At 53.1% G+C, this 15,212-nt stretch overlaps 7 protein-coding genes across 7 annotated transcripts; 3 read left to right on the top strand and 4 right to left on the bottom strand.

The window, feature by feature from the left end:
- Nucleotides 1–185: 185 nt before the first annotated feature.
- Nucleotides 186–473, top strand: G6M90_00g026070 (uncharacterized protein; the record flags this gene model as incomplete). Its single annotated transcript, XM_066129961.1, has 1 exon — nt 186–473. The coding sequence occupies one exon, from the start codon at nt 186–188 to the stop codon at nt 471–473; it is 288 nt and encodes a 95-aa protein (XP_065986098.1).
- Nucleotides 474–2,160: 1,687 nt separating this feature from the next.
- On the bottom strand, nt 2,161–3,390 carry G6M90_00g026060 (uncharacterized protein; the record flags this gene model as incomplete). Its single annotated transcript, XM_014692489.1, has 1 exon — nt 2,161–3,390. The coding sequence occupies one exon, from the start codon at nt 3,388–3,390 to the stop codon at nt 2,161–2,163; it is 1,230 nt and encodes a 409-aa protein (XP_014547975.1).
- A 2,133-nt stretch (nt 3,391–5,523) lies between these two features.
- On the top strand, nt 5,524–7,536 carry CaMKI (Calcium/calmodulin-dependent protein kinase type 1; the record flags this gene model as incomplete). The annotated part of the gene is made up of 1 exon (XM_014692490.2): nt 5,524–7,536. One exon carries the CDS (start codon nt 5,524–5,526, stop codon nt 7,534–7,536), a length of 2,013 nt encoding a protein of 670 aa, XP_014547976.2.
- Nucleotides 7,537–7,992: 456 nt separating this feature from the next.
- On the bottom strand, nt 7,993–8,712 carry G6M90_00g026040 (uncharacterized protein; the record flags this gene model as incomplete). Its single annotated transcript, XM_014692491.1, has 2 exons — nt 7,993–8,498; nt 8,577–8,712. 2 exons carry the CDS (start codon nt 8,710–8,712, stop codon nt 7,993–7,995), a joined length of 642 nt encoding a protein of 213 aa, XP_014547977.1.
- A 1,392-nt stretch (nt 8,713–10,104) lies between these two features.
- G6M90_00g026030 (uncharacterized protein) lies at nt 10,105–11,216 on the bottom strand (the record flags this gene model as incomplete). Its single annotated transcript, XM_014692492.1, has 2 exons — nt 10,105–10,730; nt 10,799–11,216. The coding sequence occupies 2 exons, from the start codon at nt 11,214–11,216 to the stop codon at nt 10,105–10,107; spliced, it is 1,044 nt and encodes a 347-aa protein (XP_014547978.1).
- A 567-nt stretch (nt 11,217–11,783) lies between these two features.
- On the bottom strand, nt 11,784–14,207 carry SLX4 (Structure-specific endonuclease subunit SLX4; the record flags this gene model as incomplete). Its single annotated transcript, XM_014692493.1, has 1 exon — nt 11,784–14,207. One exon carries the CDS (start codon nt 14,205–14,207, stop codon nt 11,784–11,786), a length of 2,424 nt encoding a protein of 807 aa, XP_014547979.1.
- A 141-nt stretch (nt 14,208–14,348) lies between these two features.
- On the top strand, nt 14,349–15,054 carry crp-7 (40S ribosomal protein eS21; the record flags this gene model as incomplete). The annotated part of the gene is made up of 2 exons (XM_014692494.2): nt 14,349–14,749; nt 14,823–15,054. 2 exons carry the CDS (start codon nt 14,349–14,351, stop codon nt 15,052–15,054), a joined length of 633 nt encoding a protein of 210 aa, XP_014547980.2.
- Nucleotides 15,055–15,212: the final 158 nt, after the last annotated feature.

Raw genomic sequence — 15,212 nt, 5'->3', positions numbered from 1 at the left:
ACAAGTAAAAGCCGCACGCAAAACGTCGAGCCCTTTCCCCCCTAAACGCCATCCCCCCGTCGCCGCCAGCCAGGCCGGCCACACGCAGCGCTCACCACGACCTGGCGCAGTACTCCGTACACACACAATTCGGTTCCGCACATCTGATGTACCTTAACTTCTCGCCCTCGGGTACGGGACATGTCATGACAGCAAGCGGGCTGCACACGCAGCCGACTTCGCACACCTTCAACACGGGCACGCCACGCCTTCAGAACCGACGATTAGCACATATTCGCCCGTCGTCGTATCGGTTCGGGCACCTACGCTTCTGGGCAGCACACCTGAAGCCCTATCTGGCCTTCGTCGATACTCGCCCGAGCCACGCGCCCTCGTCGGGCACCCCCCGTGCTGACGATGGCCAAGATGGCAAGGAGCCGCTTGAGGTGCGACATGGCGCGACTTCGCTTCGCGTAGGAGTTGTCCGGATATAGAGAGTATAGTGGGCGGCAAGGAGACGCAATCTGTGGTCGAGCTGGGATGTGAGAATTCTTGCCCGATTCAAAACCAGGGCTTACGGGGGAAAACAAGATGCGAGGCTGGGTCGGCCTTTTTATTCATCTTTTGCAAGACTAGACGGGGGCTAAGGGGCCTTGGCTCACTACACTAGGTGACTAGGACACTCGGCTGTCTTTGCCATGGTCGGCTCCGGGAGAAAAGGATGAAGTCACTGGTGAGAAAAAAGAGTACCTTCTGGTTCGAGTTTTGTATCTACAAGCCGCGGAACAACAGCCCTCGTGCCTCGCGTTTTGCCTTTACACATTAATCTGTCCTGCCAAACGACAGTGTGTGCTCGGAATTGCATTCCTGCATTCAACAGGTCTGCTTTACCGACATGTTATGCAAAATAGAATGGAGGTCCGCGCGACGAAGAAACGTTGTGTGCTGGGTTGGTCTGCAGCTCTTTGTCAAGCAACCAGACGCCGCCAACGTGGTGGTGCTCCTACATCATGCTTGCCTCATTATCTCGATTCTCTTTTCTATTCGCTAGATGCTACCGTTGATATACATATCTAGAACATTGTCGTGTCAATGCAGCTCTGCTCTAAGCCCTCGTCATAGCAGTTCGCATAGCAATCGCTGTACTCGTCTGCAAAAGGCACTCACAAGCAGCGGAACCAAGATGCTCAAAAGCAGTCTGGTATAAAATGAAGCTCAAAGTGCGAGTACCCGTAGCGTGGTAAATGTGGCGCCAGACCCAAAATCCAAGGTACAGTCCAAGTGAGATGGTTGAACCTTTATACACGACACCCACAGGTTTAATTTTTTTAGCGCAGCCAACCGCTTCAGTAAGTAGAATTGTATTACCAAGGGGTCGCGCAAGTATCCGCCGTGCATTCAGAAGGGAGATCAGCGGACAGAGTAATTCATGCTCATGAATAATAATATACAGTCGTCGAGTCGTAGAGTCATAAGTCATGGGCCAAAATCACTACCCTGCGCAAAGTAAACATAGAATATAACGCATCGACATTGTTAGATTGCGTAAAAGGACGGGGAAATGCAATACAAAGAAAGGGACCGCAAAATAAGGCTCACGCCACACTGCAACCATCAGGATAACAAGACGGGTTGCGGCTCACGCCAAGTGCGCGCCACTGCAAGGGCCAAAATCGATGACGACACTTACAAGATGGGCAAATTAAACACAATCATGAGTCCGGTATAAATGACCAGTGAGAAAATCGTCAAATGAGCGGAAGCGTGCGCGTCAATATCCGGGCGTGACCTGCATTCGAGCCCAGTCGCGTCACCACACTGCGAGACCACCTGACCAGTGTGGCGTCGTGATACTCGCCGCGGCCATTCGCCGAGGTCATGTTGTACAACCAAGTATAATTTCAAAGGAAATCATACTCACCTCCTGTCTAAAAACAAGTCTTCGGCCTCGTATTTTGTTTCTGCTGATAATAAATCTGAGACCCCTTTTGCGAAGACAACAGCGGGTAGGTGCGAAAAAAAAAGGTCATGCAGTATGACGTCACAAAAGAGCAAGAAACGGCGTCAAACGGAACACACGTGTGTGTAGTATAGTTCGAGGAAACACGGGTCGTTAGTGTCATAAGATACAGGATATGTACAGCAAGTTTCACATATATACATCAGGTTGGCCTCCTGGTGCTAGTCCATCCTTCTTCTCGTCTTCGGGTGTCTTCTAGAGAAGTCCTGTACAGATTTCTGGATCTTACTCAACGACTCCTCTGGACTCCTCCGCACTTCGCGTACTGGAGATCCAGCTCCTCGATTTGCCAAGCAACACTTAGGTGATGGGGAACGCTGATATGACGGCGCTTTTCTTGAATGTGAAAGAACGGACCGAAACTCCATGTAAGATGCAGCAGCCGCTTCTGGTCGGGGGGTAGGGGTATCAGAATCTAGGGTATCGTGCGCGGATGGTGGGTGAGTCAAGGAAAAGGTGAGATCAAGGCTGTTGAATACGTCGTCGGGGTATTGCGCAGTGGGAATATCCTCATCTTCATCGGCAAAATCAACAACACCACCAGGGGTGTGCGACTGGCCTTCGATTACATCAATAGGCTCAAACGAGTCACAAACAAATGTGAAAGCCGTCTCACTCTCATCTGATCGAGACTTCTCGTTGAGATCCTCTTCGAGGCATCGTCGTCGAATGAGTTCGGATACAAGGTGTCCGGACTCGGACCCAGAAAACGACATGGATCGCGAGGGTGGGTTCGTCAAGTAGTCGTTCGATTCTGCGTCTGATGGCGGTGATGATACCGATGGTTCCGATTGCGCATCCTCTGAATGTGGGGCTGACAAGGGTCCCTGAGGATGAGAGCTGTGGTGAGGTTTCTCTTTGATCGCGTCAGGTTCGGCGGTTATGACGGGACCGTTTGGAAACAAATCATCGTCGGTCATAAAGGGGGAGGGAGCATCATTGACACTGCTGGCAACGGTGCTAATAGTGTCGGTTTCCGAAAAGGAAGCCGACGAAGTAGAGTGTGTATCGTGACGATCGAGATAGTCTTCGGGTAGATAGCTAGCAAAGTAGCGAAGAATAGAGTCGTACGACTTAGTTCGAAACAGTTGCAAAGCGTACTGCCACTGGTCGGTGCCCATAAGCGTCGGGTTGGCAATGATTTCGACGGCCAGCGTCTCCAGAGACTCGTTCAGCTCACGGAGTCGCATTTGCCGCCTATCAGCCATCATCCGGTGAAACTCGGCGGTAGACTCAGCGTCTCGAGAAATCTCGTAGACATCGTGGTGGAAAGCCTCGGGGTCTTGGAGAGTAAAGGAGAAGGTGTTGTACTGGTCGTGGAGGGTAGTAAAGAGGTCATCTCTCTTCATGCCAAACTTCCAGGCCGGCCAGGCCCAAGTCGGATCTTCCATCACGGGCGGTGTGCGGGAAGACAACTGGTCGTCGTCGTCGAGGAAGGAGTCGGCACAAGAAAGGGCGAGCCCCGTCAAAGCAGCAGTAGGTTGAGGCCCAGTGTGCAATCGGCACAAAGGCACATTTAGATCTTGGGACCAGTGCTCAAATCCATGGCGAACAAATGTTTGCGATAGTTTGCAGTATACAGAGCGGGCGAGTTGTGATTGTTAGTGATTGTGTATCGTGGAGAAAGGGAGAGTGTTGGGAGATTTCCAGTATGGGTCTCCCTGGGCACCGTGACGAAAACACTCGAGCATCCATCTGGGGGACCGCGTACTAGCAACTTGTCTCGAGGCCAGATTCACGAAAGCGGAAGCGTGTGCAGTGGCGTGCATGGGGGCCTAAGGCAAGTGGAGACCACGCCATTTCATTGGACGCCATGCCAAAGATGCATAGGACCGCTACTTTGTTGGACCAATGATACAATGGTTGATTCAGAAATGCGCCAATAGGCTGCTAGTCGATGGGTACTCGGGAGCAATAGGGCCAAGCGGTGCCACATTGCAACCCTCCGATATGCACGAACAGTGAGCTGACAATGTACGCACACTGTTCTAGACTTGTGGCTGTGAAGTGCTGTGGCTAAAGCAAGGAAATGGAACAACCAAGTCACTTCACTGATTCTCCTTTGCCTAACAGCTTTGAACTCTTCGGAGTAATGTTGCGAGTACGGAGCGCTCCGTACAGTGAGTGGTCTCTGCACCAACATCCGCAGTACACTGGCCACCAGATGAGCTCCCTTGGCTTGCGATATTTTCCGTAGAGTTTCATCATACGTGTAAAATGCTGTATTCTTGAATACTCACGATGTCTATGGTCGCCTCATCATACGTTGTTGGGGAATGTCAGCAGGTGTGCACGTCTCGGACTACGAGCAAGTCGTGCCCAAAGTGGCGGTGCGACTTGTCAGCGTTCCCGGCACGAGAGGTGCAAATGTAGGAGAGGTCTGGTCCGCATAAAATTCTTGTGCAGTATATCATCACACATGACCAGCAAGAAGCAGCAGTATTTTGTGTCCCGAGTTTGTAGCTGACCTTACGTCGTTGCCACGGCCTTTGTTGTCGAGATGGATTAAGCCTTGTCGTTTGCAGTCTGGCTTGATGGGATTATTTGTGGTACGAGCTTCTTCTAAAATGCCAGTCTTTTCGCTCGTGGATCCATCCGTCCATCTTGAGCCCTGAAGATCCGCCTGCTACAGGGCGTCCTCCGCACCGTGGTTGCCCGTTGTTTGGCATCAACGATGGCCGGAAAAGCTTCTCCGTCTTGGAGAGCCTCAAGCACGACGAAGAAACATTATGAAGGGTAATCAGCACATGCCGCTCCAGGTGCCACGCTGAATATATGTCCTCGGGTGCTTTGACGATGGCTTCGGGCAAAGACTGACGTCTCGTGGTGTCGGCGGAGGCGCAACGCCAGGAAAGCACGAGCCGATGTCGTCGCCTCGGAGGGTCGATGACTCTGCCTCCTGAGGCTGAGGCTGTACTCCGGTAGCCTATGAGAATGGGCAGATTCGGGCTGGAGCCCTGTCAGCAGGCCTCCATCTCGATAGGCCTCTTCACCTGGTCACCTCACGTTCCCACGTCGGTGATTGTTGCCATGGTCTTCTGCGCCGCTCGAGACCATCCCAAGGTCATCAAAAGGCTGCCCCATTACCTCATTCAACCTTCCTGTTCCTGCATTTATGCCCATGAACGGCCGGCCATGTTTTTTTGGTGTTTACTTGACGTGATTCCTTTTTCACTTCTCACGTTGTACTCTGTATTCTGGCATTGTGTCTGCCAACACATCCATCCATCGTGGCACCCTCGTCAATCCGCCATCTGGCCGCCAATCAGCTCAACTGGCCCGCACCGCTGACGCCCACAGCCTACATATTAGTCACCGCGAAACGACATCCATCTGCGCGTCAAGCGTGCGTCTGCTGCTCTGGCCTCCAGGCCCTGACGTGCTTTTCTGCCTGGCCAGGCCCTACGAGGCCCTACGAGGCCGCCGGCTCGCCCACACTGGAGCCGCTGGAAGCTTCCCGCCCCTCCCCCGCCGGTGCCACTGGTGCGGCTGCTGGGCGTCCCGTCTCCCAGGACGGTCCTTCCATGTCCGCACCCGCCAACCTCGAATCCCTCCAATCCATGGCTCGTTTGAGTCGTCTCACCCGCAGCCCCGTTGCTGCCTTCATAAATCGTCATTTTCCCAACGCTACATGGGCCGTCTCTCTTAGGCATCGCCAACAACCTCTTCTCATGGCGGCCGAGCACAGGCCCGAGACCGCCTCAGAGGAGGTCTCGGAGGAGCGCACCGAGCCCTTTTCTCAGTCGGAAATCGATGCCCGCTTCAACCGCTTCGGCGTCGAGGAGGCGAGCGCCGGTCCCAACGACGAGAATGTCTCATTAGATGACTTGCACGTCGATGAGGACCATCACAAACAGGGCATCCGCATCCTCGTGCGGCCTCTCACAAAGTTGAACGGTACGCGATCCGTGAGCCCGGGAAGCGATAACTGCCGCTGGCTTGCGCTTCGTGCCGAAGTTTCTTCGTCTGACCAGCCTGAGCACAAGGTGCTGGCTGTGACTCAGACTTCCAAAGATATAAAGTTTTCCGTCCGCATCCCAGGAGAGAGCCAAGACGACGCTCCGCGCCCACCTTTGTGGTGCGAGCTGTACTACGATCCTGCCAGTGACAGGGTCATTTTTCTGAACCGGTCCGACGTTCCCATTTCGTTGCACAAATTGTCGCAAACCACTCTGAGGAGCCTGCCTCCAAGCGAGATCTACGCCATCGACCCGGGCCTCATCAATGCATTGCAACCCGGTACATGGCGCATAAAAGTTCGCGACATTGCCGTCTTGGATTTTCGCGTTCTGGAAAAGCGACCCATTGCGTTGTACCAGGCCCGACCTGCGCTGCCTCATCAGTCATCGTCGCTCACCAGTCTTGCCAGCACTTCCAGTATGAAGAGAGCTTTGAGTCCCGATGAAAGTGAGAGGAGAGCCAAGCGTCGCATTTCAGATGACTCCAATCCGGCAGATGACGGAGTCATCATGTTTCTCCGTCCTGCCGCGGATCCGCTGGTGTTTCCTCTGCCCAACGGGAAAGAAAGCAGAGAGCTGTCTGCCACAACAGCTCATGCCCTCTTGGATGCCGAGAAAGGCGAAACTATTGCTGTGCCGGGCGTATGTGAGCTTGACGAGTATTGTCTAACTAAGCGAGACCCAATCGCCTCCACCGCCCAGTCCGATGTCTTTACTGCAGATCACTCAAAAGTCCCCGATAACATTCTGACTGTAAAGGTCCTCAAGACGAGGATGGCCAACGGGAACGATAAGCCGTACGGCCACGAACGGAACGTCATTCGTCAGGCAGACATGTGGTTGCGCGAAAGCCAGAGCCAAGAGGGCTTGCAGCATGAGTCCATTGTTCGATACTATGGAGGAGACGCACGATATTTGTCGCTATATATGGAGAACGTTGATGCCCAAGATCTCGCAGGCATACCCCGATGGAGGAACAAACAGACGAATTTGTTCATGGGAACTCGAACTGACGCGATGCGAATTTTGCGTGGCATTGCCGGCGCCCTTGGTTATATTCACGGCAGGCAACTGGTTCACAATGACATCAAACCAGGCAACATTTTGTATTCGCCCGAGCGAGGTGCCGTGCTTTGTGACTTTGGTCTTTCAACTCCGGCCGCCAATCCCCCGTCGGGCGGAGGCACACCATATTATGTGCCCCCCGAGTTCATTGGAACAAAAATGCGCGGTCCTGCTTCCGATGTCTGGGCTTTGGGCATCACCATGCTGTACCTTTTGCGCAAGATCTCGTTCCCTGACAGCAGAGGGGGGCGACACCTTGCAAAGCCACTGTATTGGCAAATCGCAGCCATCAACAATCCCAACATGCCGCACAAATATGGTAATGGCCAGCCTGCTGTACATCAGATGCGCACATGGCTGGGAGAAATATTCGAAGCAAGAAAACATCTCAATCCCGGGGACCATCTAGAGCGCCTGGTAAAGGATATGCTGACGCCAAACCCAAATAACCGCATCAACATGAACAGAGTCTTGCAGGAGTTGTTGATTGGTATTCCAGCAAAGGCTGGTTGATGTGTATCTGGGGTTTTGAATTGGTTTGATTTCAGCAGGTATTTTTCCTATTCTTTATTAACCCCTTTTGTGGGCGTAGTTTTCGTTCTTGTTTTTCTTTTGGGTAGTGTCGCCTAAGCTTCATGACTACGACTGGGTATGTGGGCATTGGGGGTTGACTGGGGTTTCATGTACACGAGTAATGATGGGTAAGTCAAGTCGCGCTGGTCTTGTTGAAACAAGCATAACTCGGCTAACAGATGTTTAGGATGTTGCAATGTTGGTGGCGAATTTCCACTCTTATATACCCTTGACATATTTCTTTTGCATATATATCATATCTTTGCATTCTTGGCTCGTCTATGTACATACATGATAGCATCTCATGGCACCGCCGGTGCCCATAGACAATAGAAGCATCGTCATTTCGTCATGGTTCCTGTCATCTAATTTCGTGTCCTGCTTTCCCACAAACCCTCACAGGCCCATTGCAAACCCAGAAGCCAAGGCAGCCACGGTTACCAAGGCCACGACGTTGGCTCCCGCCGCGACACCGGCGCTCTGCTTGCCGTCAGAAGTACCGTTCCCCGAGGCGTTGCCGGCGGACGACTGCCCCGTCACGTTCTGCACGGTGATGCCCTTGGAGGTGGTGCAGTTGCCGGGCGTCTTGGCGTCCTTCTTGAACCGGATGTCGGCGCAGTTGTACAGGGCGGAGCCGCTCGCGCCCGACGTGACGACCTGCAGCGACGCCAGGGCGCCGTCCTGCACGTCGACGGGCACGGGGAGCTTGTCGACGCACAGGGTGCCCTTGCCGGTGACGTTCCAGAACTGAGGGGTGAGCGAGACGTTGAAGTTGGTCGCGTTCTCGCCCAGCCCGAGGTTGACAAAGACGTAGGTCCAGGGGTGGTGCAGGTCGAGGGCGAGGAGTCCTCCCCCGATGGGCCAGTCTGTCACGTTGCCGGCCTTGTAGTCGACGCCAGCACCTGGTATTGTCAGTTACATCTGATGTCGAATCATTCTGGGGTGTTGAGCAGCAGCAGGTGCGGCGCTGGGTTGCGTACATGGGTAGCTCCATTGGCTGTATTTGGCTTCATTCTCGGCGGCGAGCGTGTCTGCTCGCCACGGCGGGTACGTCAGGCCAAAGTGGGCTGTTGCGCCGTGGACAGCGGCCAGCGCCAGGACGAGCGTGGACAGCATCTTGTCTCGTTGAATGATTGCGAGGGAGGGAAGCTAGGGGAGGTGAAGGGGAACTGAATTGTTCTGGCGGAGGGGAGATGTCTACGAGGAGGGGGGACGGTGTGACTTATACCTGTGACGTGCTCAAATGGAACCAAGACGCGGGGAGGGGCGCGCAAGTTTTTTTTTTTTTTGCCTGGTTTTACATATATTAGTACATGTGTGAAATTAAAAATGAAAGCCACGATAAGTATTGGATTTGCTGGGCTTTCCTGTCAGACCTTCCGCGGGGACGTGAGCCGATGTCATGGAAGTGAAGATGTGGACTGGGGTCTAGGCCCGCGTTTGCTGGATTCGGGTTGGTTTAGAATGTGGCGTTGTGGCGGACTGGAGATGTGGTTAAGCTTGAATCGGCTCTCACTCAGATGTGCCTTGTTTTGTCCTTTTTTTTAACGGGGTACCTGGCCCATTGTTGAGTTTGCGGTCGTTGGATCCCGGATCTACATACACGTGGAAATAAATCTCTTGGCTGGAACCTTTGTTGAATCCATCTTCTATTGGCACGGGAACTACAAGTACCTGCTCAAGTACGCTGAAGCAGTTGACGCTCCTTTGCGTCCTTTTTTTTTCTGGGAGGTCCCTGGAATTGGCGAGTCAAGGCTAGTGGAATGCGGCTGGGAAAAGGGCAGATCTGAGCGCTTGCGGAAAGAAAACTTGCTCAAATGCACGCAGATGATGGGAAGGGCCTTGTGCAGTGCGACGGGCTCTGGTCTCCCCGCAGCTGGGTATGTACATATGAGAAGGAACTTGTTTTCTTTGGCGAGATGCATTTTTCTGATTGCCGCGCGGATGGGGATTGGATGATCTAGTTCAAGGCATGGTTTGAGGCTGGGATTGGGGGATGGTGATTGTTTGGAGTGGCTGATGGTCGGTGTATGTGACTGCTTGTATTTGGTCCTTGCGCAACATGATGACGACACTTGTTGGTATCACGGTTGCAGGCCGTGAGGTGTGTCATTTATGAACGAGGATCGTTGGCCAAGCACGGCAAGTTATTTTCAGTTGTTCAGAGTTACGAAGCAAGTCGGTTAGGTTGCTTTGGGCTTGTTCAAATCCATCAACAGAGGTACCGGGTAGGTTTCCGTCTGGAGGATGACCGTTGATCGGGCGTGACACAACCTGGAAGTATATGCCGCAATGCTTGCTAAAAAAAGGCCATCTACCAGCCGTGTAGACTACTTAAGTAGTATAGTACAATATCTAAAATATACTGCACGACACACCGGCATCGCTGCCTACCAACGACCCGGACTCTTGCTTCCCACCTGTACATTTATATGCTGTGCGTACAAACCAAAATGCCTCTACAGGCCGCACACCAGAACGCCATGTATCCGCCGACTACAAAAGACTCTATAACCTGGTATCCGGCTTCGCCCTCTGCTCCGCCAACACCTCCTCCCTCATTCTAATCTCGACCTCGGAGGGGCCTCCTCGCCCAAACTTGACCAACGCAACCCTCTCCCAATCACCGCCCCTATCACTGCCCTCCAGCTCGGGGCCGGGCTTATCCAGCGCCAGCACCACGCGACCGTCCTCCTCTCTGAACAGCAAGTGATACGGGCTTATCACTTTGTCGGCCCATGAAATCGTCGCCGTGGGATGCTGCTTGCCCCTGTCCGTCTCCGCAGTCACCCTCCTCCTCAGGAACGAAACCAGCTTCTTCCGCTGCGCCGTGTAGTGCAGCGGGCCTTCTTCCAGGGCAGACGTCGACCCCGTCAGGAACCGAGTGAGTATCTTCATGAGGTACACCTGCGGCGGGAAGAGGATGATGGAACCGTCGGCGGCCTTGTCCAGCCACGACTGCGACGGCGCGAACTGTGCGGCCGTGTGCTCGACGCCGCCGTCCGGAGTGGGCAGCAGAATCTCCGACGGCACCGATCTCTTGGATATGGGGAGCAGGTAGAGGTACATTTGCGTGGTGAAGCGCTTGGGCACATTGGTCGGCGTGATCCAGCGCGTGAAGGGGATCAGGCCGGCTGGAGTTTCTCTCATTAGCATGGGCTGTTCCGTCATGGGAAACGGCGGCCGGTGGCGGGAGACGAACCTGTGTCGGCCACGGCGCCAATCGACTTCAGAAAGTCGCCAAACTTGACTTTGTTTCCGTGGATATTCTTCCTCGCCTCGTCCCTCTGTTCGGCGGACAGGTTCACCAACGCGCCGTTTTTGGTCGCCAGCAGGATCCCCGTCTCTTCAAACGTCTCTCTTATAGCGCCCATTCTGTAGGCTGGGCCGTCCCGGTGTCTCTCGGCGCTCTCGGGGCCGGGAATATCACCGTCGTCGACATCGTGGAGTGGATCTAGGTTCCCGCCTGGGAAGACATGCGCCGATGCAAATGACGTCGAGGTCTTTACTCGATGCAGCAGCAATATCTCATTTGTTGGCGAGAGCAGAAGAACAGACGAGCTGGGACGGGGCTCTTGCACGCCTGGTTTGGAGCTGGCGTCACGCGTCTGAGAGGCCATTGTGCGAAGTGGTGAGGGCTTGAGAGCCAATGGTGAAGAGGTTAATAAGATGGCGCTGCAGCGTGTGAAGGGTATTGAATGGCTTTGGATGGTCTGATGCGCTGCCAGTCGCCTCCACATGGGATGTAGTAAACAGGCCATATATACCCGATAAAGTCGAGTCAAGGCATCTGATATGAGGGCGACCAAGATGGCGGGGGCCTCAATTGAGCCGAGGTCCGCTTGGGATGTGTAGCCAAAAGTCTGGGGTTGTTGATCGGTTGACGGTGGTTTTTTACTCCACGCAAACTAGAACGGAGCCCCGAATATCCACGCTTGTCTGCAAAGAGTCTGCACGTGGGAACCGTGGGGACCAGAACCCCAGCTGCTTCTCCAGCTGCGCCAACAAGGGCCGTAAGTTGAGGCACATGCAGGTACCAAAACCAGCCTCGAATATTATTGTTCAAATTGGTCTATCGTTCACCAGTTGACGGCATCTACTCCATACTCCAGAGCATATAATAACAAGCCGTCTCTCTATCCAATACCTAAACAAAATCTTGTTTCTTCGTCCATGCGCCAAGACAATCAATATCTCTTCCTCTCTCGCCCCCTCAAATTCACCTTCCACAAGCAGCAAATGCTTTTTGACTCACACCACTTCTTCAACTCAACAGGGTTAACTTCTTCATCGTATCCAACGCGACTGAGCTGTCCGCTGTTGAGCCAAGACGCCAAGTCCTCCAGCACGATTGGATCATATAGTAGAATCTTTTCGTGCCAAGATGGATTAGCAGGGTTGGTAGTACGTGGTGCAGTCGTGACAGCCTTGGTGATATGCGTAAACAAACAGCCTTGTACATCTGTAGGCGTCATTGTAAGCGAGAGCTCTGTATCATTGTCAACCGACATGGCCAGGTCGTCCCGACGCGGGGAAAAAAGTGTTGAGCTGGATGATGAATGTGGTGATGATTCCAAAGGATCTGCTAGCTCAGACTCCGAATCCGGTATCTCAACCACCTTTACGGCCTTCGCCTTCTTAGGAGTGGCGTTGCTACCGGCTGTTCGCTTTTTTGTTGGCGTGGTAGTGCGTTTGGACACCGCTTGCTTGCCCGGTGTCGTCTGTGAATCTTTCCTTGGTCTTCCTCTAGGCTTTTTTGGTGTCTCAGGAGCTTGCGCAGATGGAGGGGGCTCTTGTGTCCGGCTGACTTCTACCGAATCTTTCCTTGGTCGGCCGCGCGGTCGTTTCGTCGGGGAAATGGCAGCAGCCGTGGAAAGCATTCGGATCCCCTGGCTGGCATCGCCGGTCTGCTGCCAGCACTGGTCTAAAAGAGCTATCATGGCCGAACGGCGCTTTACTGGCTTGAAGCCGTACCGAGATATCTCTTTTGACAGTTGCGCGTCGGTTAAATGCTCGAACGTCGGTTGTGAATGATGTTTTGCAGTTCTTGGTGCCGTATTCTCTTTGCTTGCAAGTTCCGGCGAGCTTGTGACTTCTAGGGTGACTGATAGCTTTCCCGTCTGCTGTACGCTTGGCCCCATGCCACTGAGAGCATTTGAACTATTCGTTGCAGTATATGTCGCTCGCGATCCTGCGGTAGATAGGATAGCCGGCAAATCGGCAACTGACTCTTTCCCCTTATCGCTACTTATCGTAGACCCAGAAGCATGAGATGGAGTTAGTGCGTCGTCGCCCTTAAAATATCCAAAGGGGTCTACGGCACCCGGCGTCTTTGGAAATTCCGGGCTGGCTTCAGTGAGATTGACCACTTCCACGTCGAACAGATCACCGTCTGCATCTCTGGCTGCAGCATTCCAAAGCCGTGACCGACCTTCGGGTGGCTCAATAGCGTCGCTATTCAATGGAGTTGTGAAATCGACATAGTCGAGCTGGTTTGAGTTCTTCATCGTAAGGTGCAGGTCTCTCAGAAACGTCGGTGACCGTTCTGTAGCTAACTGGCTAGAGGTTCCAAATACAAAGTCCTGCTTGGCAACTTGCCTTAGTGCCGTTTCAGGAGAGAACAGCACCGGCTTTGGCGGTTCCTGCTTTTTCTTCGTTTTTGACGGTCTTTTACGAGGCTTGGTGTTTTTCGTCGTTTTAGCTAACGGCTTAGGTTTTGTAAGAGGAGATACATCTCGTATTCCATTTGTAGGCTCAGCTTCAGATGGTTGTCTGTAGGCGGCTGTAGCGATGGCGGTAATGGTTCTGGCCTTTTTCCGCATCGCCTTTGGTCTGGTGACGGACTTCCTGGTAATCGGAGGGCCAGGAGTTGACTCGGCTTCTGGAAATGTAGTCTTGATCTTCTGCGCATTAGATTCATCACCCTGATGTGTTTCAATTTCTTGAGTAGTAGCGTTGATACACATGTAAGCAGAAACAATGTTACCAAACGACTTATTAGGATCATTCTCGTCAGTCGCATGTAGATCGTCTTGTAATGGTGACGTGTCAGAATCAAGAATAACGGCTGATTTCTCCGTAGGAGGCGTCCAATCCTTTCTCCGAATCATTGCAGGCTCTAACAGCAATGGCTCTTCCGTATTACATTTTGTGGTTTCCATTTGTTCCAACATTGGTGGATCTCGCGACGGAGTTGTCTCGCGGCTTCTTCTCTCTGATGTCGTCTGATTTGAGACTAGATAGAGACTTTCCTTCTCCACAGAGGCGCCGCGTGGACTGGCATATTTTTCCGGAGTCTTGGGCTTGTATTTCTTCCAGGGTCGGCGTGAAGTTACCTCCTCGTCAACCAACTCGAATACCCCTGGGCTGGATAGATTGGCACTTCCTTTCGGTACATGGGACTTTCGTCGCGGTGATTCTGCTTCTGGTTCATGTTCTAGTATGCATACGGGGGTATCAATGTCATCCACTATAATCACTTTCTTAGGTGTGGTAGACGGGCTCAACTGATTGACCTCGGCGCACCGTGCAGACTGCCATAACTCTCGCGCATTCGCAAAGGTCGAATCCGCATCGTTAGGAATAGGCGCAGACTCGCTACCGCTTCGCATGGTGGGTCGCTTTTGCTTCTGAAGCAATATATCTTGCACGGTGGGCAAATCTGGCGATGAGGTCGGAATCATATTTACGTGTCGCCTCGACCCCCGCGAGGGAGACAAGAACACATCGGGAGATGTCATTGCCCCAGAGACATGGGTCTGAGAGCGCAAAGCGCGTCTCAAGACCCTGCGGAGCAGCAGAATGTTGTCGGGCGATTATGCGATAGATACGATGTGAGGAAAGCTCTCCTGCCAGCATCGGGTGATCCTGCAACGCGTAAATTGGAGGTGGATACGGAACCAAAGATCTTAGCCTCTGACGAGGGGCAGGACTCCACGAAAGCACCGCGTTATCAGGTGACCTATCACATGACGCACAGAAAGCCCTCCCCGCTCCACGAAATTATTGAGCAATGTCAAATTTGTCTGGCCAACTCCAAGCGTTTTTTTGGCGACCACATCGACGTCGGACAACTGCTCAACTCAACCCCAAGACACCCCCGTCACCACACAACCGACAAAATGGAGAACGACCGTGGCGAGATCGTGGACCTGTACGTCATCTTCGACCAGTTATTATCATAATCGCTCTCGATAGAATACGAATAAACTAACTTGGTCTTATAGCTACGTCCCCCGCAAGTGCTCTGCCACCAACCGCATCATCAAGGCCAAGGACCACGGCTCCGTCCAGATTAGCATCGCCAAGGTTGATGAGAACGGCCGTGCCATCAGCGGCGAGAGCCACGTCTATGCCCTCTGCGGTTTCGTCCGCGCCATGGGCGAGTCCGACGACTCCATGAACCGTCTTGCTCAGCGTGACGGTCTGTTGAAGAACGTCTGGAGCGCTCAGCGATAAACACGCTTGGAACGACAAAGAAAATAAAAACCGACAACACCACTGTTCTTATTTCGAGTCGAGCGGCGCGAGCGGGAGAGGGTTGAAACGAGGAGACGAGACAAAAATCTTATGGCAACATGACGATTCTAATTGGCATTCTCCAGGGCATTGGGCCG

The sequence above is a fragment of the Metarhizium brunneum genome, chromosome 1 (assembly GCF_013426205.1).
Source record: "Metarhizium brunneum chromosome 1, complete sequence".
Classification (NCBI taxonomy): domain Eukaryota; kingdom Fungi; phylum Ascomycota; class Sordariomycetes; order Hypocreales; family Clavicipitaceae; genus Metarhizium; species Metarhizium brunneum.
Note: the sequence above shows the minus strand (reverse complement) of the source record. Positions and strands in the feature narration are given on the sequence as shown.